Source organism: Convolutriloba macropyga, chromosome 12, assembly GCF_964194025.1.
Source record: "Convolutriloba macropyga chromosome 12, txConMacr16.3, whole genome shotgun sequence".
In the NCBI taxonomy this organism is placed as follows: Eukaryota; Metazoa; Xenacoelomorpha; order Acoela; family Convolutidae; genus Convolutriloba; species Convolutriloba macropyga.
In genome coordinates, this window is record NC_134479.1 from 23587390 (window position 1) to 23604703 (window position 17314).

A 17314-nucleotide genomic window follows, 5' to 3' on the forward strand; every position below is an offset into this window, starting at 1 on the left:
ATAATATGTGAGCAAAATTGATGTTTTTTAAAGTAGTTGTGTGTTAGTTTTCACTAATGGAACAACTTTTCCCTAGGAAATTTTTCTCTAGGACTTTTACATTGAGTAAAAAAATTATGCAATGATGTACAATTAACATTTGATGACTCATATATATGTTATGTGAGCAAAATTGATGTTTTTTAAAGTATTTTTGTGTTAGTTTTCACTAATGGAACAACTTTTCCTTAAGAAATTTTTCTCTAGGACTTGTACATTAAAAGGAAAAAAAATGATGTACAATTGACTTTTGATGACTCATATATATGTTATGTGAGCAAAATTGATGTTTTTTAAAGTATTTTTATGTTAGTTTTCACTAATGGAACAACTTTTCCTTAAGAATTTTTTCTCTAGAAATTGTACATTAAGAAGAAAAAAATGATGTACAATTGACCTTGATGACTCATATATATGTTGTGTGAGCAAAATTGATGTTTTTTAAAGTATTTTCGTGTTAGTTTTTACTAATGAAACAACTTTTTCCTTAAGAAATTTTCCTCTAGGAGTTGTGCATTAAGAGGAAAAAATGATGTAAAATTGACATTTGGCGACTAATATATATGTTATGTGAGCAAAAAAGATGTTTTCTTAAGTAGTTTTGTGTTAGTTTTTACCAAAGGATCAATATTTCCTTAAGAAAACCTTCTCTAGGACTTGTACATTAAGGGGAAAATAATGATGTACAGGTGACCTTTGATGATTCTTTTGTACTACATTTCACTAAAACTGATATACTTCAAAATTTAATTAGTTTTCACCAGTGACTGAACTTTTGCTGTAAAAAATTATCTGGCACTTGTATATTACTCTAATGGCAAAACCTTACCCTAATATCCTCCATGCAAAACCGTACTCTACCTTACCGATTCAAATCTTCACACTATTCCTGTATGCAGATATTCAAACTTTTTCCCTATTATACTCATGGCAAAACTATACCCTATGATCCCCATGCAAGACTCGACCCTACTATCCTGTTTTCAACCTTCACCCTAATACCCACTTGCAGATTTAGAAATATGTACCCTATTATCTCCATGCAACACAAAACCCTACTATACTGATTCAAATTTTCACTCTATAATCTGTTTGCAGATATTCAAATATATAGCTAATTATCCCCAAGGCAAAATTATACCCTATTATACCATACAACACTTTAAACTACTATCCTGATTCAAATTTCACCCCAATATCAGCTTGCATACTTTGAAATCTATACCCTACTATATCCATGTCAAAACTATACGAATTATCCCCATGCATTTTTAGACCCTACTATCACCATTCAAGTTTTCACCCTTTTAACAGGTAAAATACTCACCCTTTTAACAGGTTACTTCTTTACCCTATTATCCCCACAACCCTACCCTATTATCCCAATATGGCACAACTATACACTTTTATCCCCATACAATACTATTATGGCACAGCTATACCCCATTATCCCTATACAATACTATACCCGATATCTTGACTTGAAAAAATTAAACCCTATTATCCCCATGCAATAATATATCCGTCAATCCGAAATCAACTCTTCACTCTATAATCCACTTGCACATATTCAAATATCTACCCTATTGTCAATGTGTAATACTACACCAGACTATCAAGATTCAAATCTTGACCCTTTTATTCGCATAAAGATATTCAAATCTATGCCCTATTATCTCCATGGCAAAATTTTACCCTATTATCCCACACAATGAATGGATTTGAATTCGAATGGGCTAACATTACCAGGTAGCGGCTATACATGTAATTCCCCGCTCAAAGTTTATTGCATGTATACCCTATTATCCTCATGGGATATACCACTTCATATTATCCTCATGGGATATACCACTCCATATTATCCTCATGCATTCTATACCCTATTATCCTCATGGCAGGATAACCCCCCCCCCTATCCCAATACAGCTATATAATACTACTAACCTGTTTATTTGATTTTTTTTCAGTTTTCAATTGCTCTTTTTTCTTTTATAATCATTGCTGCAATTTTTGGATTTTATTTTCCTCCGTGAAATAAATTGTAATCATAAGTAATAAAGACAGTCGCGAGCAGCAATTGATTTTTTTCCTGAAAAAGGCCCAAAATATTTTTCAGACTCTTTAGATTAAAAATCTTCATTGCACATTTGCCAGGTCTGTTGCATTGACAAGTTAGTTTTATTGTACCATTACTAGTCGTTTGCGTTAGATAAGGAGCTTAGGTAATCACAAAAACACAATTGTCATACGAAACAATTGTAAATAGCTTTCATGGATTAGCGCCGTTTTAGTAAAATCAACGCCAAATAGAAAAATTGGTATTACCAAAAAACAGGCTTGCATAATTATTTGTAGAATATGGTGAAAAATTGTTCAAACTCCACAAAAGAACCATCATATGGATTTTGTGTTAACCTATTTCAAGTTACATTTAGAAGAACCGCTATTCTGTAATATCATCATAACCCAATTCTCTAAAGGAAGATTTATGAAAAAAAACGAATGGGAGCTCAGCTTGACCGGAAAAAAGACACAATAGGCTAATGATCAACATTTCTTACAAGATCTAGCAATATTAACCTGGACTTGCATGCTTTTTCAATAATAACGACGTCATGCAAGAATTTGCAAGATCGACCCTGTTGCAAGAATCTTGCAAGATCTTGTAAAATTAACATCTGGTATCGTCCACGTTTTTTTCATTCAAATTAATTTATTACTCTCCATTTTTTAGCAACACGCCCGATTACTACCTCAAATCGGATTGAAATTTTAAAGTGGTGAAGTAACCGGGGTTAAAAAATTGCTTTTGAAATTAATCGGGAAAAAATCAAGACATCGATTCCTAAATCTGTCGTTCATTGTTTGATAGAAGATATTCAAGCAGAAAAATCATAAACGACTGCGAGTGTTAATCATTTTCCATCATAATAATATTGGAAACCCTGCCTTCCACGATGCCAGTTCCCGGAATCGGATATGAGTCCCAGAATTTGAACACATCAAATGGGCTTTCGTAATCCCGAATGATTTGCCAGTCATCGTAACACTGACTGTCATTTCGAAGTGCTAGAATGTTCTCGAAAAACTCCGGGTTGTTTTGAAGGGTTTCGGGAAGATCTGAGTTTGATTATTATGCTGACCTTTTTTTGCTCAAGATTTTCTCTGTATTATTTTCAGCTTTGTCCAAAAGAAGCTCAAAGAAGTTTTTGAGGCAGATAATAATATTTAATTTGACCAATTTGTCAAATTTTTGAGCAATTCAATTTTTCTCTAAGTTTTCAACCCTTCACATTGTTAGTTTTTAGCTGGAGGTGATTGGTGGTATGTTGTTGTCATACTCATACACAGTGAGTATAGTCAATTGATTTGCAAATGCTCTCTTACAAGTTGAGATAGGCACTTGCGCCGCGAATGGCAAGTTTAGTTGTTGCGTTCAAATGATTATTTTCTAGATTGGGCAATCGCGGTGCGATTGACTCTAATCGAACTACCGAGCTCAAATGAGAAGCGTTTGCAAGAATTAAATTAAACTGAGCGTTAGCGCTACAAATTGGAGAATGAGATTAAGAATGATACAATTTAAGAAAGAAAGTTTGTTCAAAGTTTTATCACGCATAACGGAAGCAACTCTTGGATTTGTTTATATCGTGAACGAATGTATTTCCTTTACAGACAGAGTGAACAGACAAAAACTGCAAAAATGGGAGGAAGTATACATCAACTGAACTTAAATGGCATTTGCCCTTCAAATGGAGTTTATAACAACTAAATAAAATAAAATACTGATATGGATACATGAAGGGTATCCATTGCCGTATGACATTTCCCCATCTTGGAGAGAAAATAAATTACTAATCAAAATCAAAAAATTAATAAATATTCACCGGTTATTAAGTAATAAAATATTAAATAATAGATAAAATAAAAGTTTATGAAAGTTTTGTTTTATTCGAGTTTATTCGCTATCGCTGTTTTCTGCATTTTCTGCCTGGAGAACAGTCATCTCCCGTGGTAAATTTTGGGGTTCCTCAACCCATTCATTAGAATCTCTCGCAATTCCAATGTCCTGATTATCGGTGTAGCCTTCTGTGCTTCGAACATTTTCAATAATCGTTTGTGACTTTTGAGCCTTTTTCTTCAAGGTTCGCTTACTTTTCCGAATTGAAGAAGTATCAGAATCTGATGTGTCGCTAATTGTGAGTTGGCGTTTTGAAGTTTTCTGCAAAATGGGTGTAGGCTTAGGTTGCACTGTTGAGGCTATTTGCGCCCCAGATGGTCCTGCCGTATTTGATGTAGCCAATTGTGGTGCGATTGGGCTAAATCTAAGTATTTGCGTTAGATCGGGTCTATTGAGGAATGCCTCGTCGTGTTTCGGATTTCTCTTGGGATTTCTCATTTTTAACGATCTTGCAATATTACTGGCTGTAGAGATACATGACCGTCCTGATGAAACAACACTCACATCATCCGTTTGTCTCTTATTACGTTTAATCTTTTTGTCACCAGTGTTTTTCCGAATAAGATCTCGCTTGTGTTTCTGGATTTTTTGTACGAGGGTTTTTTCGTTGATCTATTTCGGACGTCGCTCTATATTTTGTGTGAGTTCCGTTTCTCTTTCAGCCCGTGTCCCAAATTTAGCGATATCCGAGTTCCTAACCCGTACTTGTTTGTGTGGCTCTTTTATCACACTCGTCGTGGGGCTTACTTTGCACACAGTGCTTCCTGGTGCTAGCACCTCATATAGGCCATCGAGGTTCTTCTTTTGACGTTGGTTATCGTGTAGTTTGCGTGCCAAATTCACCTGCACGCTACGTTCCGAGCAAGGGATTGGGCGGCAAACGGCGTCTGAACTAATGAAACGTTCTTCTCCGTCATTTCGTTTCTCTTGTTCAGTTCTTGCAAGGGTACTTGCGGCGCAAATGACACGCTCAATCTCCGTGTCAGAACATAGAGCCGTATCCGCCCATTTTTCTTCTGTCAGGTAGGAGCGGCCCGGAATTGTGTCTTCGTCTAAATAATAATTAATTATTGCATTATAATTGAGATTTTTACTATCAGATTTTGTTGTGATATTTGATATAGGTGTGTTACATTTTCTACCGAAGTGTGCTTCAAATGGTGTGATATTTATTGTTTTTTGTTTTGATATTCTTAATCGTTGTATTATTGCTTTTAATGAAGTTTCTAAATTAAATTTTTTATTTAATTGTGATTTCATGCAAGATAATTGTCGTTTAATTGTTTGAATAATACGTTCTATTAATCCAATTGATCTATGATCATTCGCTGGTGCATATATAGGTGTAATATTATTTTCAGTACAAAATATCTCAAACTTTTTTCCTGTGAAACATCTAGCTTGATCTAATCTAATAGTTCTTGGTACTCCGTGTTGATATATATATATATATATATATATATTGATTTAAGAATTTGATTACATTTGAGCCTGATGCATTATTTATTATTTCTGCTGTGGGGTATTTAGAATATCTATCTATACTTGTAATAAAATATTGCTCTATGCCTTTCTCATTCAAAATTGGTCCACCAAAGTCTAATTGTATTTCGTCGTTTGGTTCACTACATTTAGGTAGAGGTGCCCATTTGCGGTGCGGAATCACTGATTTGAGGTTCTTACCAACATCCGTGCAAGCTTTGCACTCACTGGCTTTTGCCAGTATATCTCTGTGGATGTAGGGCCACCAGATATTTTGGGCTAGAGAGAGCATGGCGAAACTGCCTGGGTGTGTGGAGTGAATATCCTCCAGCACCGCGTCCTTGATGGTTTTTGGTATGGCAATTCTCTCGTCAAGGCAGACACATCCATGTTTCACGCTTAAATCTCTCCAATACGAGAAGAGATAAGGGCTTATCTCTTGCAATCGATCCGCGTCGTTTCTGATCACACAGTCCCTTACTTCCTTTAATATCGCATCCTTTCCTGTCAGTATGGCCAAGAACTTCTCACTGAACACTTTATTGAGTGTCTCAGTAAACATAATGTCAGCCTCCTCTATCATACTGCCAGGTGGGGTTTCTGTGTGTGATGTTGTATTGGATCCAGGTGTTGAAGGAGTCGTGTCTGAGAAGGTTACTCTCGCCTTTGTAGGGGTTGATTTAGAGCGGGTTGCTTTGGCCTTTGACATTGTTTTTATACTGTTTATTGAGTTGTTTGATGAGAGAGATTTATTATGTTTATTCACAAAGTAGTGTTTTGTAGGCTGAACTTGGGCAAAAAGCAAATGATTTTTGTGGAAGTGGTATTTATACTTAGGAATTATTGCTTTCGCGCTTAATTCAGTGTTATTAGGTGGATTACTTGACTTAATACCATTAATGGGCTGTATTGGGGATAATTGTTCAGACTGTTCACATTCTTTACTGTCTGACATTTGCACCTCTTTTGCAGTGAATTTGTTAATGGAATGTCAATTATTGACTTTACGAATACTTAGTGCAAAGTGTAATTTAGTAACTTTAAGTGGCATTTGCGACGCAAATGGGTGTTCAGAATGTGAATTAATTTTAGAATTGGGGGGTGTTAATTGCGGTACGAATGGTTTTTCAATGGTGAAGTAGTTAATTGTGATGCAAATGCTTCCTTGCAATTAGGTGAATTAACACTTAGTGGTGTGGGTAATCGCGGTGCGAATGGTCGTTTTACTTTTTGCACAGGCAAATTTGACTTTAAAATGCTTTTAAATTTTTTAGTTGCTGTCTGTTTATTTACAATTAGATGTTTCATTGAATCACGGATTTTTGAAATTGTTGCTACAACAAAATGTTCGTCGTATGTAGATATGTTTTTAGCTCTGGCAAATGGGTTCCTGGAAATGTAGTCAACGAGGCCCATCTTTGCACCTGGCATATGTTCAATTGTGAAATTTTACGGAAGTAATCTATCGATCCATCGAGACAGTCGACTATTATATGATTTGTTAGATCGATGTTCTTTAAGTATGGACAATAGAGCTCTATGATCCGTCACTACCGTAAAATTTTCTCCGTACAAATAGTATTTAAAATAGTCAATTGACCAAACTGTCCCCAACAGTTCCAATTCATTGACGCTGTAGCGTTCTTCCGTTGAATTGAGAAATCGTGATGCGAATGCTATTGGCTTCCAACAATCTGTTGTGTTTTGTTCTACTGCTGCCCCCAGTTCTGAACGTGAAGCATCAAATTTTACGCGAACATCGAATTTTGGATTATAATGGCTATTTTCTGTACTGTTTGCGATTTTTTTCTTTAATCAGATTAAAATGTTTCGTGTGTTCATCCGTCCAGATGAATTTTACAGATTTCTTTAAAAGTGGTCTAAGAGGGTGACATAATTGTGCTAAGTGTGGTATAAATTTACCGATGTAGTGTACTGACCCTAGAAATGATCTAAGTCGTTTTAGTGTTGTTGGTGGTGGTATTGTTAAAATTGCTGCTGTTTTGCTTTCTAAAGGTGATATTCCAGTCTGGGTAAATTTATAACCTAGCCAATCTATTTCCGATTTAGCAAAGTGACATTTCTGGAGGTTAATTCTTAAGTTATCGTCATATAATTTTTTGAGACACTTGTAAACGTATGCTAAATGGTCTGCTTCAGTGCCGGTACTAACGACTATGATATCGTCCAAGAAACAGTATGTGTTTTGCAAGCCTATGAGTGTGTAATCCATAGCTTTTTGGAATTCTGCCGGCATATCTGTAAGTCCATAAAAACCAGTTTTAAATCTATATGTACCCGTAGATTCGCCACATATGGTGTTAAAATTACAGTGTTTTGCTGTGTCGTGATGCATTTTTAGTTGACTATATGCATACTTTAAGTCTAATGTGTTGAAATATGCTTGTTGGCCGTTTTGTGTATTTGTAAGGTGTTGTGAGATGGTATCAATTAACATTTCGATATTAGGCATTTGGTATTTATTTTTATGTATTGCTTTATTTAGTACTTTAGAATCTAATGCGAGTTTTATCGACTGATCTTTTTTCACTGTGATTACGATCGGGGAAATAAAATGTTCGTCAGAGCAACTGGATAGTTTTTCGATATGAGCTTCAGTCTGTAATCTTTCTAATTCTTCTGACACTCTAGGTTGGAGATTTATCGGAACACGTCGGCCTTTTTGATGCTTTGCTGTAAACTTTTGATGAAACTTTGATTTCGCTACATGTGTTTTAGATAAGCCAATTCTTGATACTAGATTTGGAAATTGCGTCGCGATTGTCTCTTTAATTTTTTGTGTAGAATTATTGATGTTATAAACACATTTACCAGTTTCTGGTTGTTGTTGAACAACTGCAAGTCCCAATGTAGTGAAGAGATCTCTTCCGATGATGTTTTTGTGCCCATCGTCTACCACAGTCAGCATCGCTGATGTGTCTTTCCATTGATTGTAGATTACTGTGGTTTCCAAGTGCCCAATGACTTTGATTGGTTCGTTTGAGAAAGTTTTTAAATTCTTTTTTTTTCTGTTGTATCTGTCCATTTGGCTGTTTTTGTGGATCGCATGATTTTGTTCGCTAAACTCTTTGTTATGATGCTGACAGCACTTCCAGAATCAATCATAGCAGATGTTCTTACTTCCCCTATTTGCACTTCCACATTCAGTGGTTCCAATTGATGAACTGAATCAGAAGAAATCGCCGCTACATAGTCATCTGAATCACTATCATAGTTTGACTCGTACACCTGTTCATACAATTGTTGATAGCTGGTTATATAGTTGACGGATTCTTCATCATCACTTTTTTCCGGCGATTGATCGATTTGGTTTACATTTGATTTTTGAGTTTTCTGTATCGGATTCTGCGAATTTTTCGGTTTGCGGCATTTTGTGGCAAAATGACCCATAATACCACAATTATTGCATTTCTTACCATTCGCGGGACAGATCTGCTTATGATTGTGACTCCAACGGAGACCACAATTCATACAAACACTCGTATATTGATAATTTTGAGGGAAAGTTGGGTAGCGGGTGAAGTCTCGTTTTGTTGAAGGTCCATTCGCGTTGCGATTGCGTACTGGGTTACTATTAATGAAATTCACAGAAGTAGTACCTAACATCAAGTTTTGGTTTATTTTCTGCTGATTCTGTGCTCCCATTTCCATTTATATGGCTATCTCCAATGCTTTTTGTGGTTCTACTGTTTCCTTCAACAATTCCTTTTGTGTCTCGTGACCAAGCATATTCAATATGAATGCATCACGGATCAATGTAGTCTCTTCACTACCCAGAGTGCAAATTTCCGCCAATTCTATGAGGCGACCATAGAAACTTTCCACCGACTCTCCTTTCTGCTGCTTACACGAGTAGAAAACGAAGCGATCGTAAGTTATATTACGAACCTTTGTGAATGAGTCCTCCATTGCCCGCCACAAGTCTTTAAAAGGTTGTTTCTCTATCTGAAAATGAGGGTATTTACTCTTGAAAATCCGCCGTCCCTCTGTACCGATGCTCAGATATAGCAACGATATCGTCTTCTGCTCACAAATTTCCCACGGTTTGTCTCCACAGAGAATTCCAATTTCTTCAACCTTTTTGCAACGGTTTTGCCAGTTTACTTTCAATTGCTGATTTCGAACTTTACAATCTCTTTCCGTTGCCTGTGTGTGGTTTTGTACCGGTTCTTCGTAGGTAGGTTCAGGCGGGTAAGTCACCGTAGCAGGGGGATCATTTAACAGGGTGTCTAATTGTATCCCTTCCTTAGCAAGTAGAGCCAGTTTCCATTGCTGCGTCCATTTGTCCCACGTCAAAGGAGGTGTTGCTGTCGGTTTCTCCCAAATTGCTTCTATGTGCAGTGGTGTTTTCTTTGAGTCCGCTGCTGACTGCGCCATGTTATACTCATACACAGTGAGTATAGTCAATTGATTTGCAAATGCTCTCTTGCAAGTTGACATAGGCACTTGCACCTCGAATGGCAAGTTTAGTTGTTGCGTTCAAATGATTATTTTCTGGATTGGGCAATCGCGGTGCGATTGACTCTAATCGAACTACTGAGCTCAAATGAGAAGCGTTTGCAAGAATTAAATTAAACTGAGCGTTAGCGCTGCAAATTGGAGAATGAGATTAAGCATGATACAATTTAAGAAAGAAAGTTTGTTCAAAGTTTTATCACGCATAACGGAAGCAACTCTTGGGTTTGTTTATATCGTGAACGAATGTATTTCCTTTACAGACAGAGTGAACAGACAAAAACTGCAAAAATGGGAGGAAGTATACATAAACTGAACTTAAATGGCATTTGCCCTTCAAATGGAGTTTATAACAACTGAATAAAATAAAATACGGATATGGATACATGAAGGGTATCCATTGCCGTATGACAGTTGTTTTGAACGTTTTCAACGAGTTCATCTGTGTGACCATATTCTCCACAACCTTTATCCGCAACAAATCCTGTAAGCATTTTCGTGAGCTTATCTTTTTACAGGATAAACGCAAAAAAAATGTTGGGCAATTATACAAAATCATATATGATTTCTGGTAATTATGTTAAGTCGGTGACAGGACAAAAACATCACAATGCCAATGTACACGATGCGACAAAATACCCAAATGAACCCAATAAATTATCCTAATGTTAAAACTGCCTATACATAATATAAAATTTAGCCAGTGAATTGGCTTCAGTAGCCTCAGCGGCTCCTGGTACCGGATATGAAACTATCACAGCCAAATATTAAATCGAATTATCAGCTTTAAACTAGCTTGTAATACCTACAGCTATTTTGAACTCGGATCATTGAACGAAGAGGTCAAAGGCAATAAATTGAGTTATAATGCGATTGGGTATATTGGCTGATAAATTATTTTTGCATGCTAATTTTTCATGTAACGGCTAATGCATTTATGACCTTATGAAATCTCAGCAAACAAATTTATTATAGGAAAGCGTTGAAAGCGTTGAAAACGGTCGTTGACATTCAGCTAAAATTATAATCTAGATTTTTTGCGCTGCAACTGCGTCCTAATATTGACAACTTCAAAGCATAAAAATTTGGTATTTAATTCTCTGTTCTCGTTATTCTGTTAATTTGTACAGCATTTATTATCATTTTATCAGCATTTGATGGATTCAATGAATGACGCAGGTGGAAACCCAGGCTCTTCAGGTCTTGTAAAAAGTACACAGAAGGCGAGGTAAATAAAATAGTTTCCGAGTTGGAAAACGTTAAGAAGTTTTATCAAAAAACGTCGGAATAAATCGATAACCTCGAGAAGGTAACGAAAAATTTGAACAATCGACTGCGCGCTCAAGAGCGTTCGATTCCATTATTATCGTTAACCCCAATCCGATGCGAGAAAACATAACAATGTGACAGCAGAAGCACTGAAATCTTTTCAAAGTTTTTTGAAAATGCACTTTCCCTTTGAGAACAAAAACGCTGACCATATACTGCCCAACACTGTAAACGCGATGCAATTGCCGAGGGTAATCTGTAAATTCCTATCTTTTGATGACAATAAACAACGTGGCACCAGATGGCACCTCAAGAAGAAAAACAATCCCATCAAAAGAAATAACCTCTATATCAACAAACCCCTCTCCGAGATTGAAGCCAGTATAGCCAACCTAGCTAAAAAACGCGCCGTGATTGTGTCAACAAACTTGTGTACGGTCAATGCTGGTTGAGAACGGCATAAACAAACCAAAGTTTATGAGAGTCAACGAGCTGGATGATCATGACAGAGTAAAGGTGATTAAAAGAAAACAAAACTGTAACAAAGAAAAGCCGGACAAGCAATCAGAGGAAAACATAACGTCTCCGCCAAAGAAAAAACAATTTGTCGGTAATAATAACTGAAAAACCAAACAATGATAAACAAGTTTGAGCCCAGACTCAAGTCATTGTGTTTCCTTTGTCTGTTTATGATTTAATTTGTAATACCTATCGTCACAACGACGGAAGAGATGTTCATTGGAGGCATTAGGGAAGTGTGTGTTTTTTTTCTATTCTAAACCTTTCAAAACCCAAAAGCTGATTTTTTCTTATTTTTTTCTTTTTTTTCTACTTATTTTTTTTCTACTTATTTTTTTTATTTCAAAGACATTGAATGTGAGAAATAACTCGGCTATTGCAGTGTCTATTTGCGATATCTCAGAATAAACACTTGTTTTCTTTTTTCCAGCGGAAAACATGATTTTTTTCTATTAAAGAGAGAAAAAGGAAAAGGGAGGGGAGAAAAACATGAAAATGTTAAAGTGGGATCTATCAGCAACCTGAACAGATGTTCATACGCAAAACTACAGCAAACCAAAATCAAGGCCAGTTGCAGTAATTTTTTTCTTGTTTTTCATACATTCTCCAAACTTATACAGACAGAGGATTTTAAATAAGCAAACTAATATTCTACAAAACATACATTCCCTTCAGAAAACTTTTATCTGCTAAACATTCAATTAGAAACTTTAAAATATCAACCTATAGCCCTTCGCCTGACAGAATTTTGGCTTAAGAATCATTACGAAAGAATACTCATTGAAAGAATACAAAAAACTATGCAGTTTTGAGAGAATGGTAAAATGGGGTGGTGTAGGGATTTTCCTAATGAACGATATGGACTGTTTTGAAGTGAAAAGATGCGATCACAACGATCTGCAGGATCTTACATTAAAGATCAAATCAGATAGGCAGCATTTCTTGATTTTTACTTGCATATATATTGCACCTAGAAAACAAAACATATTGAATTTTCAAAGGCTACAAAATTAATTAGAAACCTTACCAATTGATCCTGAAGATAAGCATATACTATGCGGAGACTTTAAGATAAACTTTTCGGTTAATGGAGAAAACTTCCGGAAAATATTATCTTTGCTGGTAGGAAATAACCTCTCTATAGTTGAAAACATTGAAACAACCTCGAAACTTCGAGCCCGAAATCAACACTGGATGCGTTTTTTTAAACACTTTGTCTTCTGTTCTTTTTACTGATTCCGGCATTTCAGACATCATATAGTAACAGTAACTTTTGAACAATCTCTGGAAAACTCGTCCAACGGGCATAAAAAGTTTACAAGAAAATGGGCCAAAAAAGAAAAATATAAGTTTGTAGAAGTCATCAACAATATTTTGATGGACAAATTAAAAGTAATTACCTGCAATGTTAGAGAATGATCCCCGATAAGGCTTTTACAAAACTGCATGAATTTTTGGTTAATACCATACACGTAAGTACCAATACTTGATTCAGTTAGAACTGGAGTACAAAGAAGATGGAGAGATAACCAGGTGAAAAATGCTGCGGCAACAAAAGTCCCCAAGAAAACTGTGTCTACAAAAAGCAAATAACAATGCTCTACAAAATGATTAAAGACTCAATGCAGATTTGTCACAAATCTAACCAAACAAAAACCAAAACATTTTTTACCAAACTAAGACGGAAAAAGAGGCCACCAATAGCGAAAAAAATTTTTCAATCTCTTCTATTAAACATAAGGCAAAACTCCACCCGCTCAGTACCAAAAAATAGTAGAAAACACGGAAACCTTTAACACCTTTTTTGCAAACATTGGAGTAGAGCTAGCAAAAACTTTCGATAAAAAGCAGAGATATGAATTTGAAATTAACACAAATACCATGTTCTGATTCCCAATAACCAGATCTGAAATCATTGACACAGCGAGCGAGTGCTTCCATCAAAGCTTTGTTTAGACTGCTACAACGTAAACTTCTTTTTTCTCTTAAAAGTTTCTCGGGCAGTTAGTCCATTACTTGAAACATTTTATAATGAGTGTCTGAAGCAGGGCCTATTTCCAGAGTGCCTGAAAATTGCCAAAATTGTTTCTTTTTGCAAAAGCGATGATCATAGTGAACCCACAAACTACAGACCAATCTCACTACTTCCAGCCATTGGCAAATCGTTTGAAAAACTATTATATAAAACAATTTATACTTTTTTGAACAAAAACAACACATTTTCAAATAATCAATTTTATTTTCGAAGCAAATTAAGCACTGTTGGCCCCATAGCATTCCTAACTAAAGAAGTGAGTGCAAACTGGTTCAAATCAAAAAATTTAACAAAAACATTTTTGTTGATCTAGAAATAGCTTTTTACACAGTGAACCATGAGCTACTGCTGAAAAAGTGTGAACACTACGGACTCCGAGGAATGGTACTGAAAACACTTGCATCCTATCTGAAAGACCAATACCCTTATATTAAAAGAGGAAAAGTTGAATTTGAAAAGAAAAGCGTTTAAGGTGGAGTCCCACAAGGATCAATTCTTGGTCCACTGCTTTTCATTATCTACGTAATTGACCTTCCAACTCTAAAATCAAAAGAAAGCCAGACTATACTTTATGCTGACGATACAGTTGTTTCAAATAAAAGTAGTTTTGAGACACGTTGCCGCACTAACCGCAGTTGCGAGCTGGTTTCATATAAACAAATTGACAATTAACACAAAAAAAAACAAAACACATGGTTTTTGAAAAGAGACGCAACCTAAACCAGCTCAAAACGACAATTGATTGGGCTGAAATTGAACAAACCAGCTTTTTTAGGTGCATAGGACTAATATTAGACGACCAGTTGAAATTCTACGCTGGACGGGTTTTCTTATGATGCCAGTCTCAACACGATGATGAATATATCGATCAGCCAAATTTACCTGAACAAAAAACCCCATTGCTGTAAATAGTACCCTCCCAACCCACTCCCCCCCTCTCCCCGCAAGTGGATCGGAACATGAAAGCTGCCCCCATATCTAACCAATTTCAGAGCTATAGTAAAACTCTTTCTAAAATATACAAGAATGCCCACATTACTTAACAGTTTTAGTTATATTCAAACTGTTTCTGATGACACCTTATCTAAGCACTATTAGAGCTATTTTTAAAATGTTTCAGTCTATTTTTATCCGACAACTAGATTGACATCATCAATTATACAGCAGCGAAAAAACTCCGGGAATGTAGTGCTATGAAACGAAATAGCGTGAAGTGTCATTGATACTGTTACCTGGGTCGAGAAAAAAATGCAAAAATATGTAAGATAAGCGGTGAAAAGTTAGTTTTTTCACCGCAAATTTCGTACATAATTTTTGCGGTGAAATGCGGTGAATGCGGTGAAATTATGCAAGTTCACCGCTAGACTAAGCGGTGATCTTACAAAAATTCACCACAATTCACCGCTAAAATATGTAATTTCACCGCCCTTACAAGGGTCCAAGCCTCTCACCCCCTGAAGGTCATCCACTTCTTCTTCCACTGCGCCATCTCTCACTAAATTCTATTATTTTTTGTTTGAATATAAATCGAATTCACTCTACTTTCTGCAAAACATGCGCGGTGAATTTTTGTAAGATTTGCAATTTTTAGCGGTGAAATTACATATTTTAGCGGTGAAATATGGTGAATTTTTGTAAGTTCACCGCTTACTCTAGTGGTGAAATTACATAAATTCACCGCTTAGAAAAAGTGTCAAAAAGATGTAAGATTAAGGGATAGTTTTAGTGGGAAGGCAAATCTAACAATTCCTCTCACACTCACCATTAATTTCACCGCATTCTTTGCTGATCTCAAACATCTTTAACAATTTTTTCTAAGCGGTGAATTTATGTAAGTTCATCACTAAGTTGAGCGGTGAATTTATGTAATTTCACCGCATTCACCGCTTATCTTACAACATTTGGACACTTTTTTTCGAAGCAGTGAATTTATGTAATTTTATCGCCAAATACAGCGGTTAAGTTATGTCATATCAGCGCTACCAGGCGATAAAGTTTTTTTTCACCGCATTCACCGCCTGATTTATGTAATTTCATCGCATTCACCGCTTATCTTACAAAAATTTCCGCATTAACCGCTTATCTTACATAATTTTGCGTTGAATGGCGGTGACACCTCGACCCGGGTAAACTCATATCTTTCTACTGAATATTTATTAATTCTGACGAAAATACACATATTAAATGTTTTGGTTTCTCCTCAGATTAAAAACTGCAGAAAAAAAATTAATTCAGCTCTCTCTTCTGCTCGGTTTTGTGATACCACTCAAACAAAGGTCAAACAAATTGTGGTAAGTCCACCAGTTTTTACCCAATTTTCTAGTATCAATGCTCTGGAATCGGGTTAAATGTTATTTCATGGTTGAACGTTTACACAAAGCAATACCCCTGATCAAAAATGGTTTGGAATCTTTGATTTCTTTTTTATGTTAAATTGAAGTGTTTATAATAATTTTGGTGAATGGATGATATCAAAAACAGTTCAATGATTTCAACTGGGTTTAGAAAATTTTTTACTATTTACAACTGGTCATATGTTTCCTCACTTTAGGTTAAATAAACTGATTATAGGCTTCCGGAAAAAGAAGTTTCTCAATTGGTTGAAAATTAAGTCTAAAAAATTTTCTTCACACAAAATTGGCCCTCTCACGCATTGTTGCGGTGTATTTCATTGGGCAAAATACACGAACTGTATCACCTTTCGATCCATTGAAGCAAACCTCACCGCGAACATTAAAGTTTATTAATCAGAGAAAAAAGGTCAGCAAAAATTCCTCTAAAGAACTGAGGTATGTTGTGTCCATATCGAAAATCGTCTAAATCCTGCCTTTTTGGCTGACCCAATAGCAAATCATGATAATTCTGGAAGTAACATGAGATTGGTTGAAGTAAACAAAAAATAACGAAAAGAAAAATCGGTGATGAGAAATTATTCATTCTTGATTAGTTTGAACTGCTCATTAAGCTCGACGGCATTTGCTTCAGATATATTATTTTCGCCCAATATTTGCAAAGTTGAATCAAAATTCCAAACAAATTATTGACCTTTCAAGAGAACAAACGCTTCGTGGGATTAGAGATGCTAAACTATTGCTCTTTAGTTTGATCTTGAACTGAGGGTAAATCTTTAGGGTGAGATTAATATACTTAATGAAGAGATGTATGGTTGAAACTTCCGTGGACTTTAACTAGTTCAAATAAGAATTCCATAAATGTTCAGAATACTAAATAAATAATACTAAATTTTTGCAATAAATTCGCAGCTGTTATAATAATTGGTTATGAAAAAACTTTTTAAATTTTGGCAGGTATTGAAACCAGATGACAGGAAGGAAATGTTACAATTTTTAAATCAAAATGCTAAACCAATCCCCTCCCATTTTTCTATATCTTTACCGATTGGTAAGACATTAACAAGATTGGTGGCTGTATAAAATTTTTCAAAGCTGGCCATTTGAAACCCAACTTATAAGAAAAACTGAACCCATCTTATTGGCTATGTTCGGAACAGCAACCAATTTTAAGAATGCGTC

At 35.7% G+C, this 17314-nt stretch overlaps 1 protein-coding gene across 1 annotated transcript in view; it reads right to left on the bottom strand.

Annotated features, from left to right (window-relative positions):
• Nucleotides 1-16838, bottom strand: part of LOC142351254 (O-acyltransferase like protein-like) — a 51018-nt gene extending 34180 nt beyond the window's left edge. The window contains exons 1-2 of the mRNA XM_075403401.1: nt 16556-16838; nt 2989-3159 (exon numbers count right to left, since the gene is read on the bottom strand). Coding sequence (XP_075259516.1) covers nt 2989-3159; nt 16556-16718 — 334 coding nt within the window. The 5' untranslated portion in view covers nt 16719-16838. The remainder of the gene's footprint in view (nt 1-2988; nt 3160-16555) is intronic.
• Nucleotides 16839-17314: the final 476 nt, after the last annotated feature.